At 38.4% G+C, this 27,754-nt stretch overlaps 1 protein-coding gene across 1 annotated transcript in view; it reads right to left on the reverse strand.

Annotated features, from left to right (window-relative positions):
- The window catches only part of MED27 (mediator complex subunit 27), a 177,057-nt gene that overhangs the window by 84,050 nt on the left and 65,253 nt on the right, over positions 1 to 27,754 (reverse strand). Inside the window, exon 3 of the mRNA XM_077836178.1 lies at positions 27,475 to 27,605. Coding sequence (XP_077692304.1) covers positions 27,475 to 27,605 — 131 coding nt within the window. The remainder of the gene's footprint in view (positions 1 to 27,474; positions 27,606 to 27,754) is intronic.

Consider the following 27,754-nt stretch of genomic DNA (forward strand, 5'->3'; position numbering starts at 1 on the left):
GAAATAGAGCACCCAAACATAAAGCATGCAAATCACCAGTCACTTTTGAAAATCCTGGCCTACTTGTTTTTGTAAAGCAGTTTTTCTATACAATTATATTCCATATTTCAACTCTTTTTGTATTGCAAATGCCACCTGCTCCTGTTGCTACCCCACAGACAGGTAACTGAAAGGGAGATATTTTTTCTGGACACACACAGTGACATTTCTAGAATGGCAAATAGACCTATATACGGCTAAAAAGCATTGAAAGTGTTGTGGCAATGCATATGGGGGCTTTCGCCTTCCTCTGAAGCATGGGTCATAGGTCACTTGCAGGTTTAAACTAGTGTAAATGGTGGATTCTCTGTAACTTGAAGTCTTTAAATCATGATTTGAAGCCTTTAGTAACTCAGCCAGAGATTATGGGTCTATTACAGGAATGGGTGGGCGAGATTCTGTGGCCTGCAACATGCAGGAAGTCAGGCCTTAAAGTCTATGAACCAAGTATTACACACATCATAAGAGTATACCAATAGGACAGTAAATACAGAGTCCAAAGGGACAATTCTGTGCAACATACCACACCAACTACTCTGTTCAGTATTCTTATGTAGTACAGAAGCACCAGAAGGGACCACATATGGTTGCAAGCAAGAATCCTGATCCCCTTCCAAATAGTCTCTCAGAAGTCCTGCTTACTCTCTAGGAGGAGCAATCTGCAGCCGGAGAGACTTCTTGTAGACTCTGAAGGCACTACCAGCCTGATCAATGTTTTCCTATTCATCAATCCTACGATCTCCTGCAGTCTCTCTTTTGTCTACCATTAACAATGTCTCTCAGCGGGGAGTGGTTTATTATTCTAATAGAATGACCCAATAAAGAAAAGGTCAGCTGCAAATCATTATCATGAGAAGATTTAATTACACTTGTGCCCTGGTTAAGGACACTCCCTGCACAAAGATGAGATATTCAATGCATAGATGATTGACAGTATATTTTAATGCAAGGTTACCTCAACTTCCTTCATATTAAACACACATCTTATGCTAGGCTATTTTTATTTTTTGGCTGCCTGTATTTGTAATTACATTTCTCAGCTCAAAACCCCTTCGTAAGAAGAGGCCATGAACATAGATTTTTGATAATTAAAAGCTCTTTGGGTAAACCTTTCAAAATGTACATCCCATCGAGCAGCTCTAATTTTTCCCCCAAAGAAAGATTTCATGTCAGCCTAAACATTCCAAAATTTGTATCTGTGGAAGACTACCGTACTCATTCTCCCTGACAGCGTGTAGCACACCTACCAAGCCCGTGAGAAGTACATCCATGCACCATACTCTCAGGCTACATACAAGCAGCTTTTTGTGGTTTTTTAAATACATTATGTATTAAATAATAAGAAAATAATGATAAATTAATACATAGATGGAAACCAAAGCAAAGCAGATAGGATTTCTGTTAGGAGCAACCTAATAATAAACAATTACTCACCTTCCTGTTCTTCAAGATAATTGCATAGCTGCAGACATGTGCGCATCTTGTGCATCAGTGTCAGGGAGTTTTTCCTCGCAGTAGCCGTGGGGGCGGGGCAGCTCCACCCTCTGTCTCCTTGTACTCCATACCCATATAAAAAGAGTGGAGTTGCCCTGCCCCGCCTTCAATTCCTTTGCACCAGAAAACAATGTGGGGGAAAGAGGGTGGGTCGTGTAATGGACATATGCAACACACCTCGAAGAACAACTGTTACCAGCAAATAACGTTTTTCTTTGAGTGCTTGTAAGGATCCAATGCACTGTAGGTGACTCTCAAACTGTTATCTTAGGCAGTGGGGCTCGGACTGTCATTGGTAGATGGACAGCAAGCCTGCTTTATCCATCTTTGTCTCATCTGTTGACATAGTGGTAAGAGCATGCTGACTAATAAACGTGTGTACGGAAGACCACATCATTGCTCTGTAAGTGCTCGTAACAGGGATGTGCCCCACAAATGCTGCTGAAGCGTCATGTTCCTTGGGAGAGTGTGCTGTCAACCTTCATGTAGCATCCTGCCCACTGCCACATAAGAGAGATGCAACTGGTAATCCATTTGGAGGGTTTGAGTTGTATTTGGGTAACCTTTCATGTGTTCCATGTACTGGCTACAGACCCTGAAAGGTTTTGTTCTAGTCAACAAGAATACTGTGCTCAAGTGTGTTCAGCACCTTAGAGAATTGAGCCCTTAGGGATTAAACTAGCTCAGTAGTGAAGGCAGAAGCAGCAAAACTTATTTTAAATGCAAAAGAGGCAATTTAAGAATGCCTGAATCTGGACAGCTGCAGTGATACATAGAAGATATATTTCTGTCCTGGCTATGTAGGTTGCCAAGAGTCACTCTCCTTCCTCACATATTACAAGTAGTTTAAGGACCTGATATTACTCCCAAAGTCAATGACAAAATTCTTGTTCACTTAAACTCAAGTTAGAGTAAGCCCTGAGAAAGCCTGAATAAAGGAGATAATGAAAAAAAGCATATGCTGAAAGTTAAGCAAGTATTTAAGTGCTTTCCTAAGTAGGGGTGAACTTAAGCATGTTTCAATGCTCTCCTGAGTCAGGGCCCTACTTAAATGGTAAATGGTATAAAAAGTGTTAAACAGGTGATATTACCATGCTGCTGTGCCAGTATGATGAATGGCACAAAAGCAGAGGCTGGGGGCCAAAGCAACATTACCCACAGCTAGAACACTATGTTTCAGTAGCAGAATTTCCATCCATATCAACAAGGGAATTAAAAACAAAAGGAAGAGAGTGATTGTAGAACAACAAAAATGAATTAGCAGCTGAGGATAGTATTTTAGCTGCACTAGCAAAAATTTATAATTGATTTTCTGTCTGTGGTATTGGAGTAGCTACCTTTACAATGAAAATAAATTATCTTTTTAAAGTACAATCACACATTAACAAAGTTCCATAAAAGCAATTTTCCATAAAAGTGGAAAGTGGCATTTTCCACTTTTATGCATCCGATGAAGTGAGCTGTAGCTCACGAAAGCTTATGCTCAAATAAATTGGTTAGTCTCTAAGGTGCCACAAGTACTCCTTTTCTTTTTGCGAATACAGACTAACATGGCTACTTCCTTGCTGTTATAGACTGTTGAACTAAAAGAGGAAAAGTTCAATAAATCATGCCAAATTGACTGATCCAACATTGCAACATTTATTTTTAACGTGCCCCCTCTAGCTCAATCCCTAATACAATCAGACAAGAATCCGTTAGTTATTTTAATATCCACTGCAGCAACCGAGACCATCTTTAACACTTATATGGCTAGCAAAACTGGAAAACTTCAACAGTCTGAGGGTTAACAGATGTAGCGCTTGAAAGATAAACATCTACAGACACACTCCAGTGAATTTAAAGCACAGGCTCTATTATGAATGTGCTGATTATGAATGGAAGCCAAAGTCTAGAATATTTGCTCATTCATACTTAGACTGGACAGCTCACAATTAGAGAAGAGCAGGAGCTCTCTAACCTGTACTATAAAGTCATCGGAGTGTGTCTGACCGTAGTTAATCATTTGCTAACCACCATGAATTGTTCAATTTTTCAACTACAATAGGCTATACTAGCCAACACTGAGGGGGGAAAATGCAAGTGTTAATCTTAAAAACACAGTGTACAACACCTACTTATTCCAAAATCAGTTATTCCGTGATCATTGTCCAATTTGGAACAGTTATCTGTCTGTGGCTGTACCTCATACAGTAACTAAGAAACAAGCCATTACCAGTTAATAAAGACCAATTAGTTAGGGATTATTCCTTGAGCTCATAAGTTACTTGGTCACAGCAAATCTAATTGATGTCTGGTTAATCAGGCTGTAATCTATTTTTGGTTAAAAGGGACACCAGCAACATTAAATCTAGTCAATTGAAGAAAATGTTAAGAGCAGTTTCTGGCAGAACACCTGTCCTATCTATTTTCATGGTTTTACAATCCCATTTTCCAAAAATATTTTTCTCATCCCTCTTGCCATTTGAAAAATTCACGAACAAAAATGAAAACTAGTAATTCACTATACAAGTGAAACAACAAAACTGATTAGAGACAGAGTGTTGTTAAATTCATAAGGTTAAACTGAAAGAATGTGCTTTTTTCCAGATTGATCTCTTTCTGTTATATTTTTATGTGTTACTTCTAACAAGGAATGTAAATTATTTTCAGATACAAATGTGATTTTTCAGGTTGATAGTCCCCAAACCCAGAACTAAGTTTAACTTGTATCTTAGTCCTTCAGAAATAGTTCTTTTAAGACTCTGTGGTCTACAAGGCACATACAAACTTGTCATGAACAAGAGTGTCATCTTTCCTGAACCACGGTCAAAAATCTGAGCACCACAAAAATGAAGTGAATAAGGTTCTGCATGTAAAAGATACAAAAGTAGATTAAAATAAGCATTCTTGATGGTAGTTTAGTTTTATAGTGCTTTTTGGGACAGAACTCTTCTGTTTTTAAAAATACATCAAACACCAAGATACCTTCTGCATTTTAGTGCATGCTTGTTTGTAACACCAAACACTGAATGTAATAACCAGAAAAAGAGCTCAATGATTATAAGACTCAGGTAGTCTAGGGAGGTTGAAACAGACTGACAGGCTCCAGCCAAGCTTGCTGTGTAAGTATTTCATGCATCTGCACTTTGTCTTTCTATAACTGAAATGGTACCTAAAAGCATGGAGACAAGGGGTACAAAATAATACATCACTCTTCAGTAAGAATCCTGGCAGAGGGTAGCTAGGCCTCCCAATTAGATCTTGAAAGTAGGATGATACGATCATTCATTTCCTAGGACATGCCACTAATGCACTTTGAATTTTTTAAAAAATCTAATTGGTTTTGAATGTTACCTGACAATGAGATTCAAAAACCAAGACTGTTTCCTAATGAGGAAGCATCCTCCTAATATTAGTGGTTTATCTCATCAAAGCTCTGTACAAATATTACCTAATTCATTTTCAACATCCTTGTGAAAATGGTACTATTCACATTTTGCAGGTGGGGAAACTGAGGCAAGAAGCAGTTCAAACATTATTAATAATTTGAATTTATATAGCACTTTCATTTCTAGATCTCAAAGTGCTTTTATAAAATGTATTATTATTCGCGTTCTACAAATGGTATAACTACGGCAGAAGGGTCAAATGAAACAAAACAATTCAGTGGCAGAGCATAACTAGAACTCAGTAGAATCTGGCTCCTAGACCTGTCCGCAGTCCCCAAGCCCTGATATGCTGCCTCTCAATCCCCTGCTATCATTCCCCATAAATGTGGAGGTAAAGTTTCTAAATGGTTTAGCCCTTTGAATATAACTGCTTAGAACAGACATCTGTTTTGCTTTCAAATGCATGAACAAGGTAATGGATGAATGTGCTGTCAAACATTCTGCAATGAAGCTTTGTGAGGTATTAAACAGTTGATTAGAAGGAACCATGGATCAGACTGGAATGCCAGATGACATAAAATGTATCTTTTCTATACCTATCATTCTGGAGGTATTGGTAGACTTAGCCAACATTAAACAAATTGAATGATCCAGTCTTCTCGCATAGATCAAGTAGCACAGTTTGACATTTCCTGAAACAGAAAGATTCCTAACAACAAAACATCAAAGAGCAGTGTATTTGCAACACAAAAGAGAAACATGATTTTAGAGTTGAACATTCTGTATGAACATATGGCAATCCCTAAAGTTTGAGAGTTCAAGGGAAAAGAAAATAACTGAGCTTTAGCAAAATAAAATTATCTGCATTCCACATTACATTGTTGCTACAAGACTTTGGGCTTGTCTACACTGGCAATTTACAGTGCTGCAACTTTCTTGCTCGGGGTGTGAAAAATCACCCCTGAATGCAGCAAGTTTCAGCACTGTAACGCACCAGTACAGACAGTGCCCCAGTGCTGGGAGCTACGCCCCTCGTGGAGGTGGATTTTTTTTTTTTTTAAAGAGCGCTAGGAGAGCGCCGTGATCACACAAGCCACGTTAAAGCGCTGCCACAGCAGCACGTTAGCGTTGCCAGTGTAGACTAGCCCTGAGTCTGTAGATTTGTTTTTAAATTACTTCTAAACAAGCACTAGAACAAGTAAAAGTGTTATATGCTCCAACCATCACAATCAGGTGACCCCTTCTGAACTGCAGAAGGTCGCTGAGGAGACAGGGAATGTCAGTAGGAGACAAGAATTTAAATTTTGATATACCAGCACATGCTGCTGGGTGAGAATATGGCCAGTACAAGAACTCTGGTATGACAACAATACTGCGAAACAATGTAGGATCAAGAAAAAAGGCTCCTTCAAAAGGAAACAGAGATGGAAAGACAGTGGAGCAGCTTTTCTAAGAAGTACACAGGGACTAAGTCACAACACACACAAAAAAATCAACAAGGGTTACCTACAAACCCATGCAGCACACTTAAAATTTATTCCCAGTTTGTGTAAAAAGCTTCTTTTCTAGGGACTGCATTGGTATGTCACTTCCCCACTTCCCTTCTTGGGAGTGGGGAGGGCAGGACATACAAAAGCAAAACACGTATACCAAAAATATTTTTAAAACAGTTAGAAAATGATGATCTAAGATCTGTGTTTAAAAGAAAGTTCCCATAAAGTCATTGACTAGAATGCTTCCCCAAGCTTTGTGATTTAACCCACCCAGAGGGTTCCTTGTAAACAAACTAATGCCATGAGAATGTCCTGCAGTAAAATAAAAAAGTAATAGTTATTTTTTATGTTGAGTAAGGGAAGCACAGCAAAGCAATTTGCCAACACTGTACCTTTTCTTGTTAAAAAGACATTAAACATTCTTTCTGTAACCATAATATAGTAATTACTTATGTGGGTTTTCCTTTTGAGTTGTCGTCCAAACTGCAAAAAACATTTCTTACAATAGGTCTCAACATTGGCTTTGACTTCATGATAGACTAATTACAAGGCGAAATCTAGAACTTCCTTCCATGTCATTAACAATACATATTTTAAGCATCTAAAATGTGTAACTATTTAGTGCTATGCTTTTGAAACTCTTTAGCACTGTTTTTTGAAACAGCTAGCTTTCATTTTAAATCACGCACAAGTGTATTCATCAATAAATAACTTCATTAAGTAATATAATTCTGTTCTGTACATTGCAAGTAGAATTTTGCTAAGCCACATTTGCTAAACCACAAAATAAAAACTGATGGCTTTTCTCATGTCATTAGTATGAATTAGCGAGGACCTACTCTTTTTTGTTTATTATAGCTGACAACATAATATACTGTGGGGGGGGAGAGGGAAGATTTGCTAGCATGCATTATATCTCCTGGTTAGTATGCAATGGTTTTAATTTAACCCTTTCAAAATGATCTCTCCCATTAGCAAAATACTACTAACATAGCAACTGCAAACACTCATGATAAAAAGGGTTAAAACACTCATATGATGAAATCACAGGCTAAGAGAAAACTTTGATTTTATTAATTCTTAACAAATTTCCTCTATTATTTTAGTTTGCTCTTCTCTGGCCAATTATCTCCACTACCAGTAGTGTACATTCCATTTGGACAGTCAAACCAGAATTTGCTATCTTTAATTATATATCTTTATCCCTAACTTCCTTTTTACTGAAAGTACAGGGATTCCCTACAGTGTGATATTAGTGTAGCATTTAACTGCTGCAAGGGCATCTTTTAATAGTTGGGGCCATAGAACAACTTTTAATTAACTGCCACCTCTTAATGGTGCTGCTCTCACACAAACATTACCGTAAGGCAAACTTGCTCCTTTAGAATACAGCTGCAATTCCCAGGACACTAATGCTCACTAAGGGCCAAGCAGTGCACTTGATCTGTGAGTGTTATCAGGAGATATACATGCAGACTGAGAACAATATATGGCCCAAGTTTGAAAAAAGAGAGCTAAATTTCTGTCTAACTATGAAGTCTCCCAGACAGTCTCCAGCCAAACAGATGGGAGTTATGTCAAAGCACTTTGCTCACAGTCTCACAGAGCTGCACATCAGACTCAGAGTAGCAGCCATGCTAGTCTGTATCCGCAAAAAGAAAAGGAGTACATGTGGCACCTTAGAGACTTCAGAGGTATTTTCCACTGAATGCATCCAATGAAATGAGCTGTAGCTCACGAAAGCTTATGCTCAAATAAATTTGTTAGTCTCTAAGGTGCCACAAGTACTCCTTTTCTTTTTACATCAGACTCAGTGTGTGATCCTATTTGCTGGATTAATCTGTAGAATGTGACACCTAAATACCAACAGCAATCATTAATCCCCTCATGTGACTAGCAGTGAGTTAACAAGATTGAAGGCTTCTTTTTACTACGTGCTCAAAACAAGAAGAATAGGTGTTCATCTAGTATCTAAACAAAGGCAGCAGAGTCAGGGCCATGCTACCAATGAATTAAGCCCAGATACTACACAAGTGGTAAAGATATGTAATTGTGGCAAACATGGAGCTGATATATAATAATCTTATGAATACCATAAGTGACTTGGTCAGTGAGAGAAAGTTACTGTACAGTTAGGACTAAGGCTATGATTTTGTCATGGAAGTCACGGAGACTTCTGTGACTTCAGCCCTGGCATCTGGGAACTGCAAGGTCCCACCACCCTCCATAGCAGCAGGGAGCTATGAGGTACCCCACCGCCTGAGGCGGCAGGCCCCCAAGCTCCAAGCCACCATGGGTAGCAGGTAGCCTGCAGCTCCCCGCTAGCTGCTATGGCAGGGGAAGGTGGGTTTTAAAGCTCTAATCTCCCATGGGTGGTGGGAGCCCCGGAGCTCCCAGCCACTCCACAGCTGCTCAGCACATTCCCATTTTATCATGAATATTTTTAGTAAAAAAGTCAGGGACAAGTCATTTTTCTTTATTGCCCGTGACCTGTCCCTGACTTTTACTAAAAATAACCATGACAAAATCTTAGCCTTAGTTATGAGTTATTAGACTTTCTTATATGAAAGTACAGATCTGACTTAATGGAGGGCTTTTCGAAAGACCAGCAGGAAGGCAACACAATGGAACATCTCCAACACACACTTGAAAGACAATGAGAATCCTATATATCCTGTAACCAAGTAGCAAGTCTTGTTTCTCAGTGCTAGGAACTAACAGATCAAAGGGCAATAGATAGTTAAGAAGTGACCTATCTGAGAAGGGAGGTGACCAAAGGACTGGGCAAGTTTTTAAGTGACCCTCCCAGAATCAGTGGTGAGAGAACTGGTTGTGAGTTAAGGGAAGAGACTGTGACACAGGCCCTAGCAGTCAGCTGGGGAGGGGGGGGGGGCAGCAGCATGGGGTGTCTATAAAAAGCTAAGATAAATCACAATTCCCATATGGAAGATGGGTACCTGATAAACTAGGCATCATATAATCAGTTTTATTGTTTTAAGATCTTTTTCTCTTATAGTTTTGCTCTAAATAAATAATACTTTACTTTAAGAAGGCTGTTTGGCTATTGGAGACCCTCGAAATTGCTTCCTGAAGGAAAAGGAACTGAAGGTACTGAAAATAAATCAGAGCTGCTGAGGTACTTGTGGTTGATCAGAGTGGATTACAGCCCAGGGTGTGGTCTGAAAGTGGGAGTATCAAGTGATTCTTCCCCAATCACCAGGGAATTTACCGCTTGAGACCTGAGGGGGATGCTCTCGAAGACAGCTGTAAGGCTCAGAGGTACAGTAAGCCTGGTAACTCTGAAAGTAATGAACATCCATCCAGTTAAAAGAAGGGGGGGATATATTATTACTATGGCCAAACCCTATCTATTCATCCAATACAGCTCCAGCAATCATAGTTAAGTAAACAAATGATCTGATTAGGCAAAGGACAGTTTATTAATTATAATTACTAGGGCGGTCGATTAATCACAGTTAACTCACATGATTAACTCAAAAATTAATTGCAATTTAAAAAAATATAATTAATCTAAGTTTTAATCACACTGTTAAACAGTTACAGTTTACTGTTATTAAATATTATTGGATGTTTTTCTACATTTTTAAATATATTGATTTCACTTACAACAGAATACAAAGTGTACAGTGCTCACTTTATATTAATTTTTATTACAAATATTTGTACTCTAAAAATGATAAAATAAATAGTATTTTTCAATTCACTTCGTACAAGTACGGTAGTGCAATCTCTTTTTCGTGAAAGTGCAATTTACAAATGTACATTTTTTTTGTAACATAACTGAACTCAAAAACAAAACAGTGTAAAACTTCAGAGCCTACAAGTCCACTCAGTCCTACTTCTTGTTCAGCCAATCACTAAGAGAAACAAGTTTGTTTACATTTACAGGAGATAATGCTGTCTGCTTTTTATTTGCAGCGTCACCTGAAAGTGAGAACAGGCATTCACTTGGCACTTTTATAGCCGGCATTGCAAGGTATTTACATGCCAGATTACTAAACATTTGAATGCCCCTTCATGCTTCAGCCACCATTACAGAGGACATGTTTCCATGCTGATAATGCTCGTTAAAAAAGTGTTAATTAAATTTGTGACTAAACTCCTTCGGGGGGGAATTGTATGTCTCCAGATCTATTTTAACCCATATTCTGCCACATATTTCATGTAATAGTAGTCTCGGATGAGGACTCAACACATGTTCACTTTAAGAACACTTTCAGTGCAGATCTGACAAAACATAAAGGTGGTACCAATGTGAGATTTCTAAAGATAGCTACAGCACTCAACCCAAGGTTTAAGAATCTGAAGTGCCTTCCAAAATCTGAGAGGGATGAGGTGTGGAGCATGCTTTCAGAAGTCTTAAAAAAGTAACAGTCCGATGAGGAAACTACAGAACCCGAACCACCAAAAAAGAAAATCAACCTTCTGTTGGTGGCATCTGACTCAGATGATGAAAATGAACATACATCAGTCCACACTGCTTTGGATCATTATCAAGCAGGACCATAATCAGCATGTATGTAGGTCCTCTGGAATGGTGGTTGAAGCATATGAACATGAAGCATATGAAGGGGCATATGAATGTTTATCATATCTGACACGTAAATATCTTGCGATGCCGGCTACAACAGTGCCATGCTAACTCCTGTTCTCACTTTTAGGTGGCTCTTTGCTGCTTTTACAGATCCAGACTAACACGGCTACCCCTCTGATACTTGTCACTTTTAGGTGACGTTGTAAACAAGAAGAGGGCAGCATTATCTCCTGCAAATGTAAACAAACTTCTTTGTCTGAGCGATTGGCTGAACAAGAAGTAGGACTGAGTGGACTTGTATAAAGTTTTACATTGCATTAAAAAACAAAACAGGTATTTTTGGACATAATTCTACTTTTGTAAGTTCAACTTTCACGATAAAGAGATTGCACTACAGTATTTGTATTAGGTGAATTGAAAAATACTATTTATTTTGTTTTTTAATTGCGCAATTTTTTAATATATATTTTGCAGGGAAAAACCTTCCTGACCACTGCAGGTGGCTAGCTGAAACCCTAAAACATGAGCTTTTAGGAATATAAGCCAGAAGTGATCCACAGGGCTGTTGAACCCTGCCCCCTACTGTCACAAGCAACCCCATCAAACAATTGCATTCATAAATTTGTCCTGCTCTCTCTTAAAAAGTAATTAAATTGCTTGCCCTCAAAACTCCTGCTGGGGGGGCAGTTCATAAACTCACCTTGCTGATGGTTAGAAACCTTCTAATTTTCAGCTTGAATTTGTTCATGGCAAGCTTATAGCCATTTGTTCTTGCACCAACATTGTCCTTCACCTTAAATAGCTCTTCACCCTCTCTAGTATTTACACCTCCAATGTGTTTGTAAAAAAGCAAACCTATCCCCTCTCAGCTTTTTTTTGTTAGACTAAACAAGCTAAGCTTTTCCAGTCTCTTCTCATAATATAGTCCCTCCATTCCCCTGACCATCTTGGTAGCTCTTCTCTTCACCTGCTCCAGTTTAAATGCATCTTGGAATGAAGTAATGTGAAATATTTATAGTAACGTGAAAAGCAATACATCATACGCTAGCAATTATGTAGTACTACACATGTTTCACTACTATTTAAACATTTCAGAAGTAGGTTTTATTAAAAACCTAAGCAACAGAACTTTAATATGCACTAATGATCAGGAGTCCCATTGTGATTTACTGAATTTTACGAGTTAGCAAAAATACTACTACTTTAATTTTGTTTGATACATATAGATTACTCTTACTTTATAATACTGCATAACATACTAGTGATTGACTGGCGATCCCGCGATATAACATACTAGTAAATATAAATTTTAAAACTAATGTTATTTTATATGTATCTTACATCACACAGAGACTTCATTAATTAGTTTTACAATAATGTGAGCCCTTCATTACCCTGCTGACTGCTATGAAATAGTTGAAGAGTGGAGAGACAATGCCAATATTTTGAACAGGTTATAATAAGCAGTGAAATTCTACCATACCGTAAATAGAACAGAAGTTTCTATATTTTATTGGAACTAAAGAACTTCTAGCTCTCTTGCCTTTTTGTATTATGTACAAATATAAACGACTATCATAAGCAACATTTGGGGTGGAATAGTCAAACCTTCTCTTTGGTCAGTCTGTGTTGATCAATGCCTGCTGTTTTTTTGTAATTGCTTCTGTAAGAAAATGTACAGCTGTGCCATTCTTGAATGGGAGTGAAAAAAATTCAGCAAAAAACCAATCAGCATTGTTCTGGAGTCAGAAAATAAAGAAGATTATTACACAGACTCCTGCTGCCAGATACATCAACACATTAGAAGATTAGATCAAGATTTAAATAAAAAAATCATACTTCTAAAGTTGCAGAGAACAGCAAATCAGATAATTACTTCCTCTTCTCTTCCAGCCACTCACCAGGTGAAACACAAACACTTGGGATCAACTTCCCAGCCAGCACAGAGAGCAGTTTAGGGAACTGCTCCCCTTACAGAATCATTCACTGGGATAAGAGTCGTATTTGGATCTTACACACCTCCTTGGCAGTTCACACAGCTCTGAATAAGATGTGTGCATTCTCCTGAAGAACTTACACAACAAATGCACATAGTAGGTGGAGCACTTGGCTAAATCTTACCCAGGCATATAACTAACTACATTAATTTTTTTAAACTGTAACCTAGATGTGTTCAAACCTTCAAATGGAACGTGACTTCTCTGACAGTTAAAAATATGAAAAATTGTACATTTCTCAAAGCAAGCACTTGTTTCAGTACCAGATGCCAAAAATGATTCTCTCTCATACACAATTCTAACACTCAAATTTTTCTTCTGATTTTTATTTTTTCAAACTTCAATAAAAAAAAATTCTCCTAAGCTTTGAGACTAAGCATTAGAAATGTTATGCCAAAAAAGTTGGCATTTTTATTTCAGGAAAGTAAGAAGGAATTAAAAATAATGCTTTCCAGAAGGACAGGATTCTTGAAATCTTAACTATGGATTGCTATGACTCCATAATATGCAACTGAGTACATAAAAGCATACTCTGGTTCAGACTATTAGGAATTACCATATTTAATAAATTATCAAATACTTAGTTTGCCATATATACAGTTTAGTTTTATGCACAGTACTCTATATTATCTTAGTAAACATAATGCAGTTTAGTATAGACAGTGTAGAATAACAAACTTGGAAATAGGAGACATCACTCTGTCATGCTGATTGAGTAAATTGCACATGGTCCAGAGTACATGGTGCTTTGGCTCCACATTACACCTGGGAAAGGTCAGGGAGGCAGAATTAATCTGAGTTCCTTGTACTGCAGAGATGAGCATTTCTTACTGTGTCCCTTGAAGTAATGCAATATCCCCCCAGCCCTTTGCTGTCCCTCTTGAACCCCTTGGGCGGGGGAAGATTGCATCCCAAAGAGCATACAGAGAAGAGGTCTCTGCTCCTTGCCCCACTATCCCATCCCCAGTTCTCCCTTAGGTAAAGGCCAGCCACAATTTGGCTCTAAATCTCAGATGAAAAGTGGATTGATACATACAGAATTTTTGCCAGAACTATCAGGTTTCTGGATTAACAATGAGAATTAGGTTTGATTGGACAATAACAATGTAACGGGTTGCACCCTGTTAAGATGCCACCTGATGTGCTGAGATACCACTGAGCCTGCCTGTTCTGCCAGCATGGGCACCCTTTTTACCTGTCTTGCTGAGCCAGGCAATTAAGCCTCCTCCAGCACACACGCAGGCAGGGCCACACCTAACTGCAGAATGACACAGACATTCAGATCAGCTCTGGGAAGACTCAGCTTAAGGGACTTGCCTCAGCACTCAGTTGCCCACCTCCCTTGGAGTGCAGACTCAAAGGTTTATTATGAAATCTGCCTCCTCCCTCAATGTGGAGGAAGGTATGCACAGCCTCTTACCCACCCAATTACAAATTACACAAACTGGATTATATTATAAACAAGAATTAAGTTAATAAACTATAAAAGGTGAATTTTACATGAATATAGAGATAACAGACAGAACAAAGCAGATTACTGAGCAAATAAAACAAAATACGCAAGCTATGCTTAATATACTTAAGCAACGGTTACACAATGTAATTTCTTACCCTAAATGTTATTTTAGGCAGGTTGCAAAGTTTCTGTAGCATAAAGTTCCTGTTATATTCTTTTCAGACTGGATCTGTCTCACTCTGGACTCCCTCCTTCCCTTCCCTTCTTTAGCAGTCATTCTTCTTGGGCAGACAGGACATAGAGTAGAGCCCTGTTTGCCTTCCTCCCCACCCTTAAATAAGGTTTACATAAGGCAAGAATCCTTTGTTTCCCAAACTTGACCCCCCTCTCCCCTTTTAGTGGAAAGTTACAAGAAGTCCAAGGTAATGTTTACTATCAGGTGACAAGACCACCTGACTTAGGGCTGGTCTACACTGGCACTTCACAGCGCTGCAACTTTTTCGCTCGGGGGTATGAAAAAACACCCCCCTGAGAGCTGCAAGTTTCAATGTTGTAAAGTGCCAGTGTAGACCAGTGGTCTGCAAAGTGGGGTGCGCAAGACCATCCCTAGGGGTGCGCAGCAGGAGGAGCACCGCTGCCGGCCCGGCGGCAGCAGCGCTCCTGGACCTTTGATTCTTCGGCGGCGGCTCAGCTCTCCCCGCTCCGTCTTCGGCGGCACGCTGGCGGCGGCTCTTCTTTTTTGCCGCGACTATGAAAGACACACTAAAGCGCTGTCGGGGCAGCGCTTTAACGTTGCCAGCAAAGACATGCCCTTAGTAATGTCACAGTTCGTCCCAGGATGCCTCCCAGGAGGGAGAGAGATTAGTATCTTCACAGTCTTCTTGTTCCTTCCTAATGGCCCATCAAATCTGACGGCCTGTCGTCTGATGGGTGTCTTCCCAATACACACCCAGTTGTAATTGTTACATAGTCCATATTCCTAACTTTAGATACAGAAATGATACATGCAAACATATTGGATAATCACATTCAGTAAATCATACCCTTTCCAATGATATCTTACATGAGCCATCTTGCATAAAGTATATGTCAGTTATGTCATATCCATATCATAAGCATAATTTTATAAAGGTAATGGAGTGTAATGTAACAAACATGATACCTAAACTCAGAGGTCAGTGATGGAGAAGACTTACTTGGTCACACGGTATGTCTACACAGCAAAGAAAAACCCATGGCTAGCCTGTGCCAGTTAACTCGGGCTTGCTCGGCTCAGACTACAGGACGGTTTCATTGCTTCCAGCCTCAGAACTCTGGGAAGCCAGGAAGTCTACACAGCAATGAAACAGCCCCATAACCTGAGCCCGCGAGCCTGAGTTGACTGGCACAGGCCAGTTGTGGGTTTTTCTTAGCTGTGTAGACATACCTACAGAGTCCAATGCCAGCCAGTGCAAAACTGGTCCTTTCACTGTACATTTTTTAATGTTTTGCAAATTTTAAAACTGGAACGCATTATTTTCTATTATTTCACATCTGTTCTTTAAAGCATGTTATAGCCATCTAATCAAAGCTCGGCTTGACAACAAAAATTAACACACAGTCTTAACTTAAAAGGGATAGTCGATGACCATAGCAGTCTCAGATCAAAAAACTAAACTTCCTTCCGTCTCTCAGATGTCTCTAATTATGTTGCACAAGCCATGTGTGGTTTCAGAGTTAAATGTGATGCGTCTGAACCAAGGAGCAAAAACACTGACATTTTATATGACAAACGAAGTACAGCTGATTACTTCTTCTCTACTATGAAATCAAATTTTGAAAAGTAATTAGTTAAGATGGAGCTTTTCTCCCCTTTTTTTGTGTGGTGGTGTGTTAAATACCCTTATGCAACTGATAATGAGAAACATACCTATCAGACCTGTAATACAGAAAGGATTAGACCAAATCCACTAAAATCCCTCATGGATCAAAACAAAATTGTTTTTTCTTTCCACTGAAATAATAATATTATTTGGTAATAAAATAAATAAATAAATAAATGATTGGTAATAAATACCAATTAACTCAAAGGAGTTATATAAAATATTTAGACTGGTTCTGATTTTCATTATTTAAATAATAATTTTAAAAAGTCACATCAAGAAGTACATGATAGACTGTTGACAGATACACATTCACTGTGAGGCCACTGAATAAAGGATTGTTTTCAGCTGAGGGGAACAGAATAAACAGAAAGCAGAGATTAAAGAATTAGAAAGTGTAGAACAAATCTTCAGAAAGGACAAATTAAATACTTATTGCACTAGAGGCAGCTAAGAGAAGTGAAATACTTTTCTAGTATCACTTTTACATGTAGCAATTGCTATAGTCACCAAAAGGGATGTTTATGGGGTTATGAACAGGAGGAGATGACATCCATGCAATCAGGAATACAAGGAGACATTTATCCAAGACAATATTTCTAATAAGATGTGGTCCTGCTCTATGAAAAAGTTTAAAAACCCTTATCTAAAACTATTTGAAAAAGTTGATTTCACAGGATAGGACCAAAGAATATAGAATTTACCTCAAAACTTAAAATGCTCATATTTTCAGTGGTTGCTAATGGCATTCAAATATTGTCAGTCCTAATTTCTAATTTGCTTCATGAAACTATCAGAATGGTGGCTGTCTGCTTGTTAATTATTCTTTATTATATTTCAGACACTTTAGAAGTATTTGCTTAGTGACTCACTGTTCTCTGAGCATGGGTTAGCATATCGTTATATTGTGGTTTTCCTTTAAAGAAATAAAACATTACTTTCAAAAGTGATTCTTGGATTAGCTTAATAAACTGAAGTACTCAACCACTACAATTTAATTACAAAACCCTAATTTAGAGGGCCACCTCTCTAATCCACTGATAATTTCCCAGATTTAACAAATATGAAATCAATGACATGAATATATACTAAGTAGATGTATATTACCTTCCGACTACTGAAATATGTAGATGTGAAGCATGATTCAGTGAGGAAAATTCCCTTGTTCCATTTGCCATAAGTACTATAGCATAAATACACATGGACACAAATTTTTGTGAAAGTCTGAAATTCTTGACTTTTTTTCCTCCACGTGCCCCCTCTTCCCCAGAAAGGTTACATATACGGGGCTACTCCACACATACACACATGTCCACCAACTAGAAAGTCTAGTGGACACATGGAAATCTGAAACTCACAGTTCTGCTCTCTGTGCATCCAGTGGCAGATCTTTCTCTAGCCCAGTAAAAGCCTACAATGCCAATTCAAAACAGCCTTTCAGCAGAGGTTACTAAGGCTGTGTCTACACTGCCACTATCAGCACTAAAACTTTTGTCATTCAGGGGTGTGAAAAAACACCCCGAGTGACAAAAGTTTTAGCTCTGAAAAGCACCAGTACAGACAGAGCTTTATCACCAGGAGATAAAGCTACCATCACTCGTTAGGGGTGTTTGATTTTTTTTTAAATCGCTAGGAGAGCTCTCCCTCAGCAATAAAGCATGTCTACACTGCCCACGTCACAGTGGTGCCGTGGCCGTGCTCTAACGTGGCTAGTGTAGACAATCAGGTACTTACAAAAGCCACGGTGAAACTAGATAATATTTCAGTCCATTTGTCAAAGCACTTGTGGATCTTATTTCAAAGCAAGTGAAAAATATTTAACAGAATTACTATTTATTGTAATGCTCTGGATAGAAACAGTGCAAACCCATTGGCTAGTAACAGCTCTCTTGGTGAAAGTAAAAGGTATTTAACAAGTTGATGAAGTCAAATAATCAGCACAGAAAGGTTTACAGTCAGTCACTTTCTATTCAGGCTTCTGCAGAGCGGTTTTAGGAATATAGTTTCCAGAATTTATCATGAAGGTGCATAAATATTTTTTGAATACACAAATATCAGCATGCCAATTAATTATTAATAAAAAGTGTGCCCTCACCCTATAGTACTGCACTGCAACTTACACAAAAATAGCTCCACTCAAAACCATCTGAAGGAAATCTAGTTGTTAATTAGTGTGTTTACCAAAGAGAATGAGAAAAAAAGTTTAACATGATGCAAACCATGCATACTCATGAAGACACCAAATATTAAGGTAAATGACATAGCTACATAGTGCAAGATTTATACACTGAAAGGTAACTAAACCTTTCCATGTAAATCACTGCCGTCTTGCACTATAAGGACCTAACTTTTAATCTTTTTCATATAAAAAAAGATTAATTTAGGAAAGCAAGAGAGTCACTGAACTGGAGCAGCACATATCCTTTTACAGTTCCAGTTGAACTGTCTTGCAAGAGTAAAGCTAAAGGAATACTGTGAGAAACTTAAATATGACTGAGGATATTCAATGAGCTCCTAGTATTGAAAGTTATTGGAAACTGATCTCTTCCTTATTAATGCAATTCCCCATCATGTACAAAAAGGTATCTCCATGTTCCAGAATGCAAACAGTGTTTTAATCTTTAATTACATTCTCAACTTTAACTCTTCTGGAGAGAAGTATAGACATTGGCCTGAGGATTATTTCTTTATTGCATATCATCTCTGTGGTATTTAATGAATATTGCCACTTAATACAGCCCTGACAGTAGGGGCAAAGCAGAACTTTAGAACTGCACAAAGAACTTTGGATGACTTTTCCCAAAAAACCAACAACAGCTGCTGCCACAGATTTTTAGATCTTTCCGTCTTTAATAGTTTTAAGAGAAACCTTTCCAAAAGTTAAATTTGAGACTAAACACCAGACTGCTCTTTATAAAATGATGTAATAAGTGTTGGAGTACCATTCATACTATTAGTTAGGATTATGTAAGGACTTCCATTATAAACGTCCCTTTTCCCAAAGATTTATAAATTAGCTGTCACAATTAACTGGGAATCTGAAGTTACTGAGCTCAGTTCAGGAACTACTGGGTGTAATTTTATGGCCTGTATAATGCAAAATGTCAGACTTCATGATCATGATGGTCTCTTCTGGCCTTAAAAACCTATGAAAGTTTATCAGTTTGGACATTCTTTGTACTCATTTAAAAAAATAATCTGTTTTTGAAATACACAGAATGTTAGAATATATATGGAATAGGAAAAGATCATGAGTGAGTGCAGATACTTTGTACAGATCCATTAAACAGGCAAACTAGCTGTTCTAAATATTCTATGGTACTATCAAACCAGACAGCACAAAGTGGTAGTGGACTGGCGGCACTCTAACCCAGACGACCACTAGGTCTGGCAGTCAGAGGTTCCGGGTTGCTCCAAGCATGGGATTTCACCCCTGACCATCTTGACCAATAGCCACTGACAAACCTACCCTCCATGAACTCATCTCATTCTTTTTTGAACCCAGTTATACTTTTGGCTATCACAACACCCCATGGCAATGAGTTCCACAGGTTAATTGTGCATTGTGTGAAAAAGTAAAAGTAAATACAATTAAAATTGGTAAAAAAAACTGACTGTTAAAGAGAAAATGGCATGTCAATAAGTGACATGTAATATGAAACAAAGAAAGGTAAAAACTGAGTTATGGATATCTGTAATTTTATTTTTCTCAGCCTAGAAAAAGAGATGTCTGCTAAACCAGTGAATTAGTGTTTGAAAGGAAGCTATATCATCATCAAAGGACCTTTTTCTCCCATGCAGCTACCTTGAAAGGATTAGTTGAAGATAAGGCAGGATATGGACGGGGACTGTCTGATATGACGATGAACTTTAGAAACCACCTAAGACTTGCCATGGACACAGGGGCTTAAATAACCAGTTGGGTGAAAGATGGGGAACTCCCAAGAAGATCTCCAAGACAGAAAAGACTCAGGCTGACCAGTGAGTGATCAAAGATGAATGATTTCCAAGATATGCAAGGTTTTATTTTCATTTTTCTGTAACTAAATGGGAATGCCTCAGTTTAGTTTATGAAAAACAAATCTAAATACAGTAGGCAAACCATTTCTCGTGTCTTACAAAACCATTTATATTGCTATTTGAATGCTGATTGCTCAATTTCATGCAGAGGGCCCCAAAGAGATGAACTCCTCAACCAGTGAGGAGAGGCAGTGAAGGAGTTTCTAGATCCTCCATCCCCCAATTGACATCTTAGTTGGAGGGGCCCACACAAAGGTATCTTCTCCTATTAATGTGTGTAACAAAGTGCTGCAGTTATGCATTCACAAGGAGAAAATGCTAAGGAGTGAGAAAGTGTGTGATTGGCAGAACCCATTGGGCCATGTTCCTCCTACAACTCCCTGACTTAAACCAAAGATTAAAGAAACTATTTTCATGGCTTTCAGTTGTGCATGTTAGATTTCTTGAACAATTTTATAGATGTCTTTTCTATATAAAGGAGTCATTTTCCTGGTCCTGTTTCACAGAAAGTAGATTAAAGGCCTGAATTTAGATTCAGAGAAACTTTCACCCACTTAGTTCAGATGCTTTCTTTGTCAGTTTAGGAAATATATTGGAAACATTTATATTCCAGTGAAAGTAAAAAGCCCAAAAGCGAAACAAAAAAAAAAGCATCACACCCCCCCAAAAAAACCACCACATAGAAAAAACTTTACTCCTCATTTATACTCAGGCCTCTCTGTCAATTGAACCACGAGCCAGAGAGTTCTTAGCAAGTAGAAACCTATTTTCCCAATACAATGAATGTCATAATGGAAGACTCTAAACATCCAGAGTGGTGAGAATCTCAACCATTGTATTAGGGAATAATTTAAACTTTAGATACTGGAACAGTTCTAAGAAAGAGTGTTTTTTTCAATACTCCAGTTCAGTTATCTATAAAGCTATACAAACTATTGGGTCTAGTCTTTATTTGATACCCCTAAAAAAATCTCATTAATACTAATAGACCACCCTGTGTTTGCCAACAAGTATAATGCCAAGAATAAATAAAGTGAGCTCACTATGGTTACCCTGTTCTCTCTTCACCATATCACAGTGTTTCATGCTGATCTTGTTTCTCAGCTGTACAGTAACACATCAGAGTGTCTGCTGTGCTCTCAGCAGGGCTGTGCATTGGCATGGAGCATCTTCCTAAGACTAACTGCTTTCAGCAGCACTGAATTCCACATGCCATGGCATGTGGATTCCAGGAGTAGGGATCCTTGGAGCCAATTTAATGAGTGAAAATTTACTTTCAACATATAATGCCAAAAGAAATAATACAACATATGTTATTACATTAACCATGTCCAGTATTACTTTAAATTTCAAGAGAACTTAGAACAAGAGTCACTGTTTCCTGTTCAATTTGAAAACCAGGACCACAACTCTAGTTTTTAAAAAGGTGCTGAGTACATCTAACTTCTTGTTATCTTCATGGGAGTTGAAGGTGTTCAGCACCTCTGAAAATCAAGTCCTTATTTCTTCAGCAGAAGGCAGGAGAAAGACAAGAAGTTTGTTAAGTCAAATGTGTCTCCTCAGTGGAAAGGAGAAATCCTGTTAGAACTGAGGAGGGGAGAAAGAAGCACATCACTAGACATGTTCTTTTGTAGATCTCTGCTATCAGAAGAGAGAGATGGACCATCATCATAACATTCCTCCTCCTCTCCCACTTAACTGCTAGAGAAATCTGCTATTGGAAAGCAAACAACACTAGAGGCTCTTGTCAAGATTCAACGATAGCAGAGCAAAAGCAGTTATTTACCTGCACTATAATTACTGTTCTTTGAGATCTGGGTGCAGAGGTGTATACCACTCAGGGGTTCATACACCAAGCGCATCAAACTTGGGTAACTGCTTAACAGCACCTGTCCAGGTGAAATTCATGCCTTTCAGCCCCGTAGACCTTCCCATGGCTATATAAGGGCAGTGCCTCCCTGACCCACCTCTCTTCCTTCACACCAGAATCCAGGGCTAATGATGCCAGTGCAGAAGGGGACAGTGGGTGGAATATGCACCTTCACCCACACCTTGAACAGCAATAGTTACAGTACAGTTAGTAAACATTTTTCTCCTTCTTCACATTGTTGCAGATGTATATTCTACTCAGGTGATTCAAAACCTGTAACTGGAGGAGGTGGGGCTCAGAGACTAAAGAATGATTGTAAAACCACTTTCTCAAAGTTTGCCTAATACTTGGTAAAAATATGTACTGAAGACCAGATAGCTGCTCTGCAAATGTCTAATATAGAAACAACACTGAGGAACACAACCGAAGTGGCTTGGGCCCTAGTTGAATGAGCTACCAGTCTCTGAGGTACTCCATATGCTGCAGTACTGTAGGAAGTAATCCACCTAAAGACTGTGTGCATGGAAACTGCCTAACCCTTTACTTGCTCTGCATAAGAGACACAGTCGAGAGGAATGACTAAACAGCTTAGTCCTCTCTAAGTAGAACGCCAAACATCATCTCACATTCAGTATATGATGGAGCTATTCCTCCGTACTCAAATGCAGTTTAGGATAGAATACAGGTTAATATATGTTTGGTTAAGGTGAAGCCGTGACACCACTTTTCACATAAATTTTGGATGCTGCCTTAGCACCATATTTATCTTTAAAAAATTCTGTATAGGGAAGTCCTGCCATGAGAGTCTGCAACTCTCTCACCCTCCTTGAGGGAGTTATGGCTATGAGAAAAGCTGCCTTTTGGCAAAGAAAGGACAGAGAGCAGGTTACCAAGGGCTCAAACAGAAGACCCATGAGAGCAACTAGCACTGTATTAAGGGCCCAGAGTGATGCCATTTCTTTAACAGAAGGGAGGAGACAGACTAGTTTTTTTTAAAAATGTACTTACCTGGAATTTAGAAAAATGGATTTCACACACTTGAATGGAATACATATCTGCAACCGCTCAAATAACAACTGGCAATACTTACAAGCCACTTCATAGAGTATGTAGCCTGCCTTTTAAGTTTAGGGATTCCTGATAGTTTGTACACCACATGCTTTTCCCATAAGAAATAAATGATGGCTTCACTAAATACATGGTTGTTCCTCCTTTTAAACAGATGAGAAACCTTCAACGTCTTACAATACTCATCCACAGCCAAATTTATAGCCATATATATGTCATGCTGATGCTTCAATATGTACATCTTTCAAGAGTAATTAAGACTAACCCATCCCAGCCCAAACTCATGTCAAAAAGTATGAATAAATCTACCAAGTTTGTTTTCCTTGCAATTGTTTGTTCCACTAAGAAAAAATATTTTAGATTACTACTTCTTTCCATTGGCAGTTTTCTAATGAACATTTATTCAAATAAATGGAATATTCTATATTTTAACCAGCTACATTTAGCTGCACTAGAGAGGCATATTCAGAAGCCTTTCTGGTCTGCAGCTCAGAAGTGTAAGGATTTATAAAACCAAAGGGGTTATTGAGTAAACATGCTGTTGCTAGGCAAAAGAACACATGTAATAGGTTCTGGTTGAAATATAGCTTACTAAAGTAGTTTAGAAACCCTATAATAGTTGGGCTATTTGTGATGCGCTGTAGCACACTGCGCCACCACATCTGGGAGACTCAAGTTTTGAATTGCCAGCTTCACAAGGGAATGTAACTGCTCCATTTGCTACTAATTGGATATAATTAGCCTTTGGGATACACTGCCAGCATGAAAGGCCTTCAGAAAATTCTTTATCCATGTCATTATCCATCTTATTTCCTGAGCCGTAGAGTGGTAGTTTCCTGGCATTCCTCTTCTGTCTGACATAGATTACTGCATCAGGATAGAATTGTACCTGAATTCATTAAACATCTGGTCCTTACCCTCAGGAATTGCTCATTTGAGTTTTCAACAAAGTTCTGCGGGAATCCAGACTGCCTATAGTCTGGCACCAAGCAAAGGTCATTGTCTTGCTGAAACCGGGGAAAGACCTACACTTGCCTTCAAGCTACAGCCAGTTTCACTTCTAAGCGTTTGCTTTAAAGGTCCTTGAGTATCTGCTTGTGCAAAGAATTTCATCATCTGTGGAAGGCAGGCTAGCACCAGAGCAAGCTGGTTTTCACTGCAGTCATAATACATGTGATCAAGTTCTGGCACTTACAACTTTGATCAAAAATGGATTCCAACATAAGCTGAAGACTGGTTCAGTTTTCCTTGATCTGACCGTGGCTTACAATATGGTTTGGCACATGGGCCTTTTGGTGAAAGTGCAAAGCTAGTTTTATCTCCCCGTGCATTAAGAAAATTTGAAGCAATGCTACTGCTCTGAATAACATTTAAGTGTTACTGAATCCCTAAAGACAATGCTACTAAAGACCTGCAACTTAATATTTTTGCTGAAACAAGAATATTTGTCAAAATAAAAAAAAATGCTTATTTCTTCAAATACACAACAGATACAAGATAACTGAATTTCCATGGCATAAATAATAGCAAAGTGGTGGGAAGAATTCTTCACTTCCTAAAATGCCTTTTCAAGGAAACATCCTGTTTGTGCTAAAGATTCTTCCCATGCTGCTTCTGCTGTTATGAGGAATGAGGAAAAATGAGAAGGGAGAACTCATTATACCCATGAAACTGTAGCACAATTGGGACAACGTAATCCATTTGTCACTCCACTTTTATACTTTGATATAAGATGTCACATTAAACATAACAATGAACTGCCAAATACAAAAATATCAGACAGAACAAGCACATCAAATATTGATTAATTAATGTAGCACAACATGTAGTCATCTTAATCCACGGAAACGCAATTATATGTTCACTATTAGAGAAACCAGGATTACTGGAGATTGTCTGCAATAGCACCACAGCATGTAGTTATACAATATGCATACAATAACCGAGGCATCAACTGATCTCCCAACATGCAACATATTTGAGTAAGCTTCCCTCTCCCCCCCTCAAAAACCTGAGAATATTTGAGCACCTGGAAAGATAGAACACAGAGGAAAGGTTCGCACCCCAACGGGAAAATATTAATAATGTACCCTTTTATCTCAATAATCCTTTAACTGCTGCAATTTATTTTGTTGGCCCTGAATCACTAATCACAGGCAGGAAGGAATCTGAATAAGAGATGTTCCCAGGGTGACATTACTATGCCAGCCACATTTTCAAACAACTGTATCTTTCAAATTGCCAACAATTCAGACACCTCTTAAACTTGCCACAATTCTGTTCTCACCACTGGCCAAAGCAGTTAGACATCCAGACGATGGGCCTGATCCAGCCCTCATGATGAATTTATGTGGTCCATGGGAAATATTTAGAATTTGCATATACCCAGCTTCCATTGGGGGGTGAGGAGGGGGAATTCTAGTTCTCATGATTGAGAAGAAAACCTTCCAAACATGAATCAAGTATGACAGATGCAGTACAGTCTGAGTCTGCGGACAGGCTGCAAGAGGTGAACTTCCCTGCCTACCAATAAAAAAAAAAAAAAAAAAAATCCTCACTGGCATGTTGATTCTGAAGCCTAACAATACAAAGTGTAAACATTAATTTTTTCATTACTTATTTTAGGGGCAGAATGGGGTAGAAGTGGGAGTAAAGCCTAAGGGTAAGAGTGTGGCAATTGGAAGTTGATGCAGGAAGGAAATTCAGAAAGAAGAAACAAGAAGTGACACAAGAACAGTGACAAGAGAGAGAATAGAAAAGTTAATGAAGGAAGGGGGCGGAAAAAGTGAGGTGGAGGAGAAGAGAAATATAGCTGATCCTTAAGGTGAACATATTTTCCAACTGAGTGATGCTGAACGTGGCAATAAGGTATTGAACAAATAACAATAATATGACTGTAACAACAAGTTTAGTTACTACACTAAGGCTCTATTCAACCCATTATATACTCTGATCACATTTTCAGGCTTCCCTCTGCAACCAAGAAAATAAAAAAGGTTAAAAAAAAGAGTAAGCTGAGATTTTCCCATTATCATAGGATTTCAGAAGCTGGGGCTATGAGGAAAAACAACAAACGTCAGACTCAGAATAAAATTGAGAGAATTGGCAACACAACACTCTAGCCCATGAACCATAATTAAAAATGGAATTTGTCTCTCTCTACCAAATAAATTTAACTCCTCTGCCAGAAAAATAATCACATTCAACCAAAGTCTACCCAAGTTACCACCGCAGTCCAAAGTCAATGCAGTAACACTGATACAACAGAGTGATATTTGGCTCCACATCATGTAATTTTGCTAAAGCAGCCTTTTTAACTACCCTGCTATTGATATATTGGTAAGAAGATACAACACTTTATAGATTTTTGAATTACTAGCTGTTTAAAGTTACTATACAAGGAGAAAACTCTGCTGATTGCTCTCATTTCATTTTATCTTAAGAAAGCTTGGATTTCCTTTAGATCCAGCACTGACTCAGTGCCACAGACTCCAGTGACAGAGATGCAATACAGTATTTATACATCAGTGGATCTTGTTCTACGTGAAAGGCAGCAGTCCATTTTTACCAGCTACAAGGATGGTCAGTACCCTGAATAATCATTTAACACTTAATTTCCTAATATAATACTTTTCTTATACATAACTAAATATTTTAAACAGTTTACTTATTTATAAGCCTAATTGTGGGTATCTCGGTGTTTCTGGCATTGCAACACAGACTGCCTAGAGTGCTGTTGTCTATGTCCTTAAACATTTTCTAGGTGTCCTCTTAATTGCTTGTCACCTGTAAAGGAGGTTTCAATCCAATGAAAAATTAACATATGGTGAACAGATGGACTGAGAACAGGCATTTGACAAGAAAGTACTAGCACCAAAGACTTTTTGGCTCCAGTCTTTTAGGACTTTCTGAAAAGATCTACTAAAAATCTCCTAGTCACTGATCAGTTAATGAAGAATCTTGCTTCAATGTCAATCTGATCTTGCAAAAATACTTTCAAGGCCATCTGGAAAGGAGAATTCCTATAATTCAGATTTGTTGTTAGAGTCCAAAGTAACTTTCAGGGAGACTGACAGGCAGCAATTCATTGTTTTCATGGTACCCATAGTCCCCATCCAGTTACTGGTCTCACTCCTCTATAGAGCAAGCCCACAGCAAAAGCTTCTTAATATTACAAGGTTAATTTTTTAAATTAAAAATAAAAAACATCACACAATAAGAATTCTCTCAAAAATGTTCCACTACTCACTGAGGTGGTAAAACAAGAGTTGTAGGTTGGGCTTTTGGTCTCCGTTTTGCAGATACTCCCATCTGGTTGGCAGAACGTTTCAAAGACTGTTGATTCAAAAGGCCAGACGCTAGCCCTGCATGGTACTGCAACTAGAGAGCAAAGTGAAATCAGCAAAGAGACAGTGCATTAAAAATCCTCCCCTTTGCCCAACTGCAATATTCTGTACATCTCAGATTTTCATCTCCTGCATTCTTAGTAACACAACAGCTACTTGCTGCTAGTAAGATAGCAACTAATA

This window comes from Eretmochelys imbricata, chromosome 16 (genome assembly GCF_965152235.1).
Source record: "Eretmochelys imbricata isolate rEreImb1 chromosome 16, rEreImb1.hap1, whole genome shotgun sequence".
Taxonomy (NCBI): domain Eukaryota; kingdom Metazoa; phylum Chordata; order Testudines; family Cheloniidae; genus Eretmochelys; species Eretmochelys imbricata.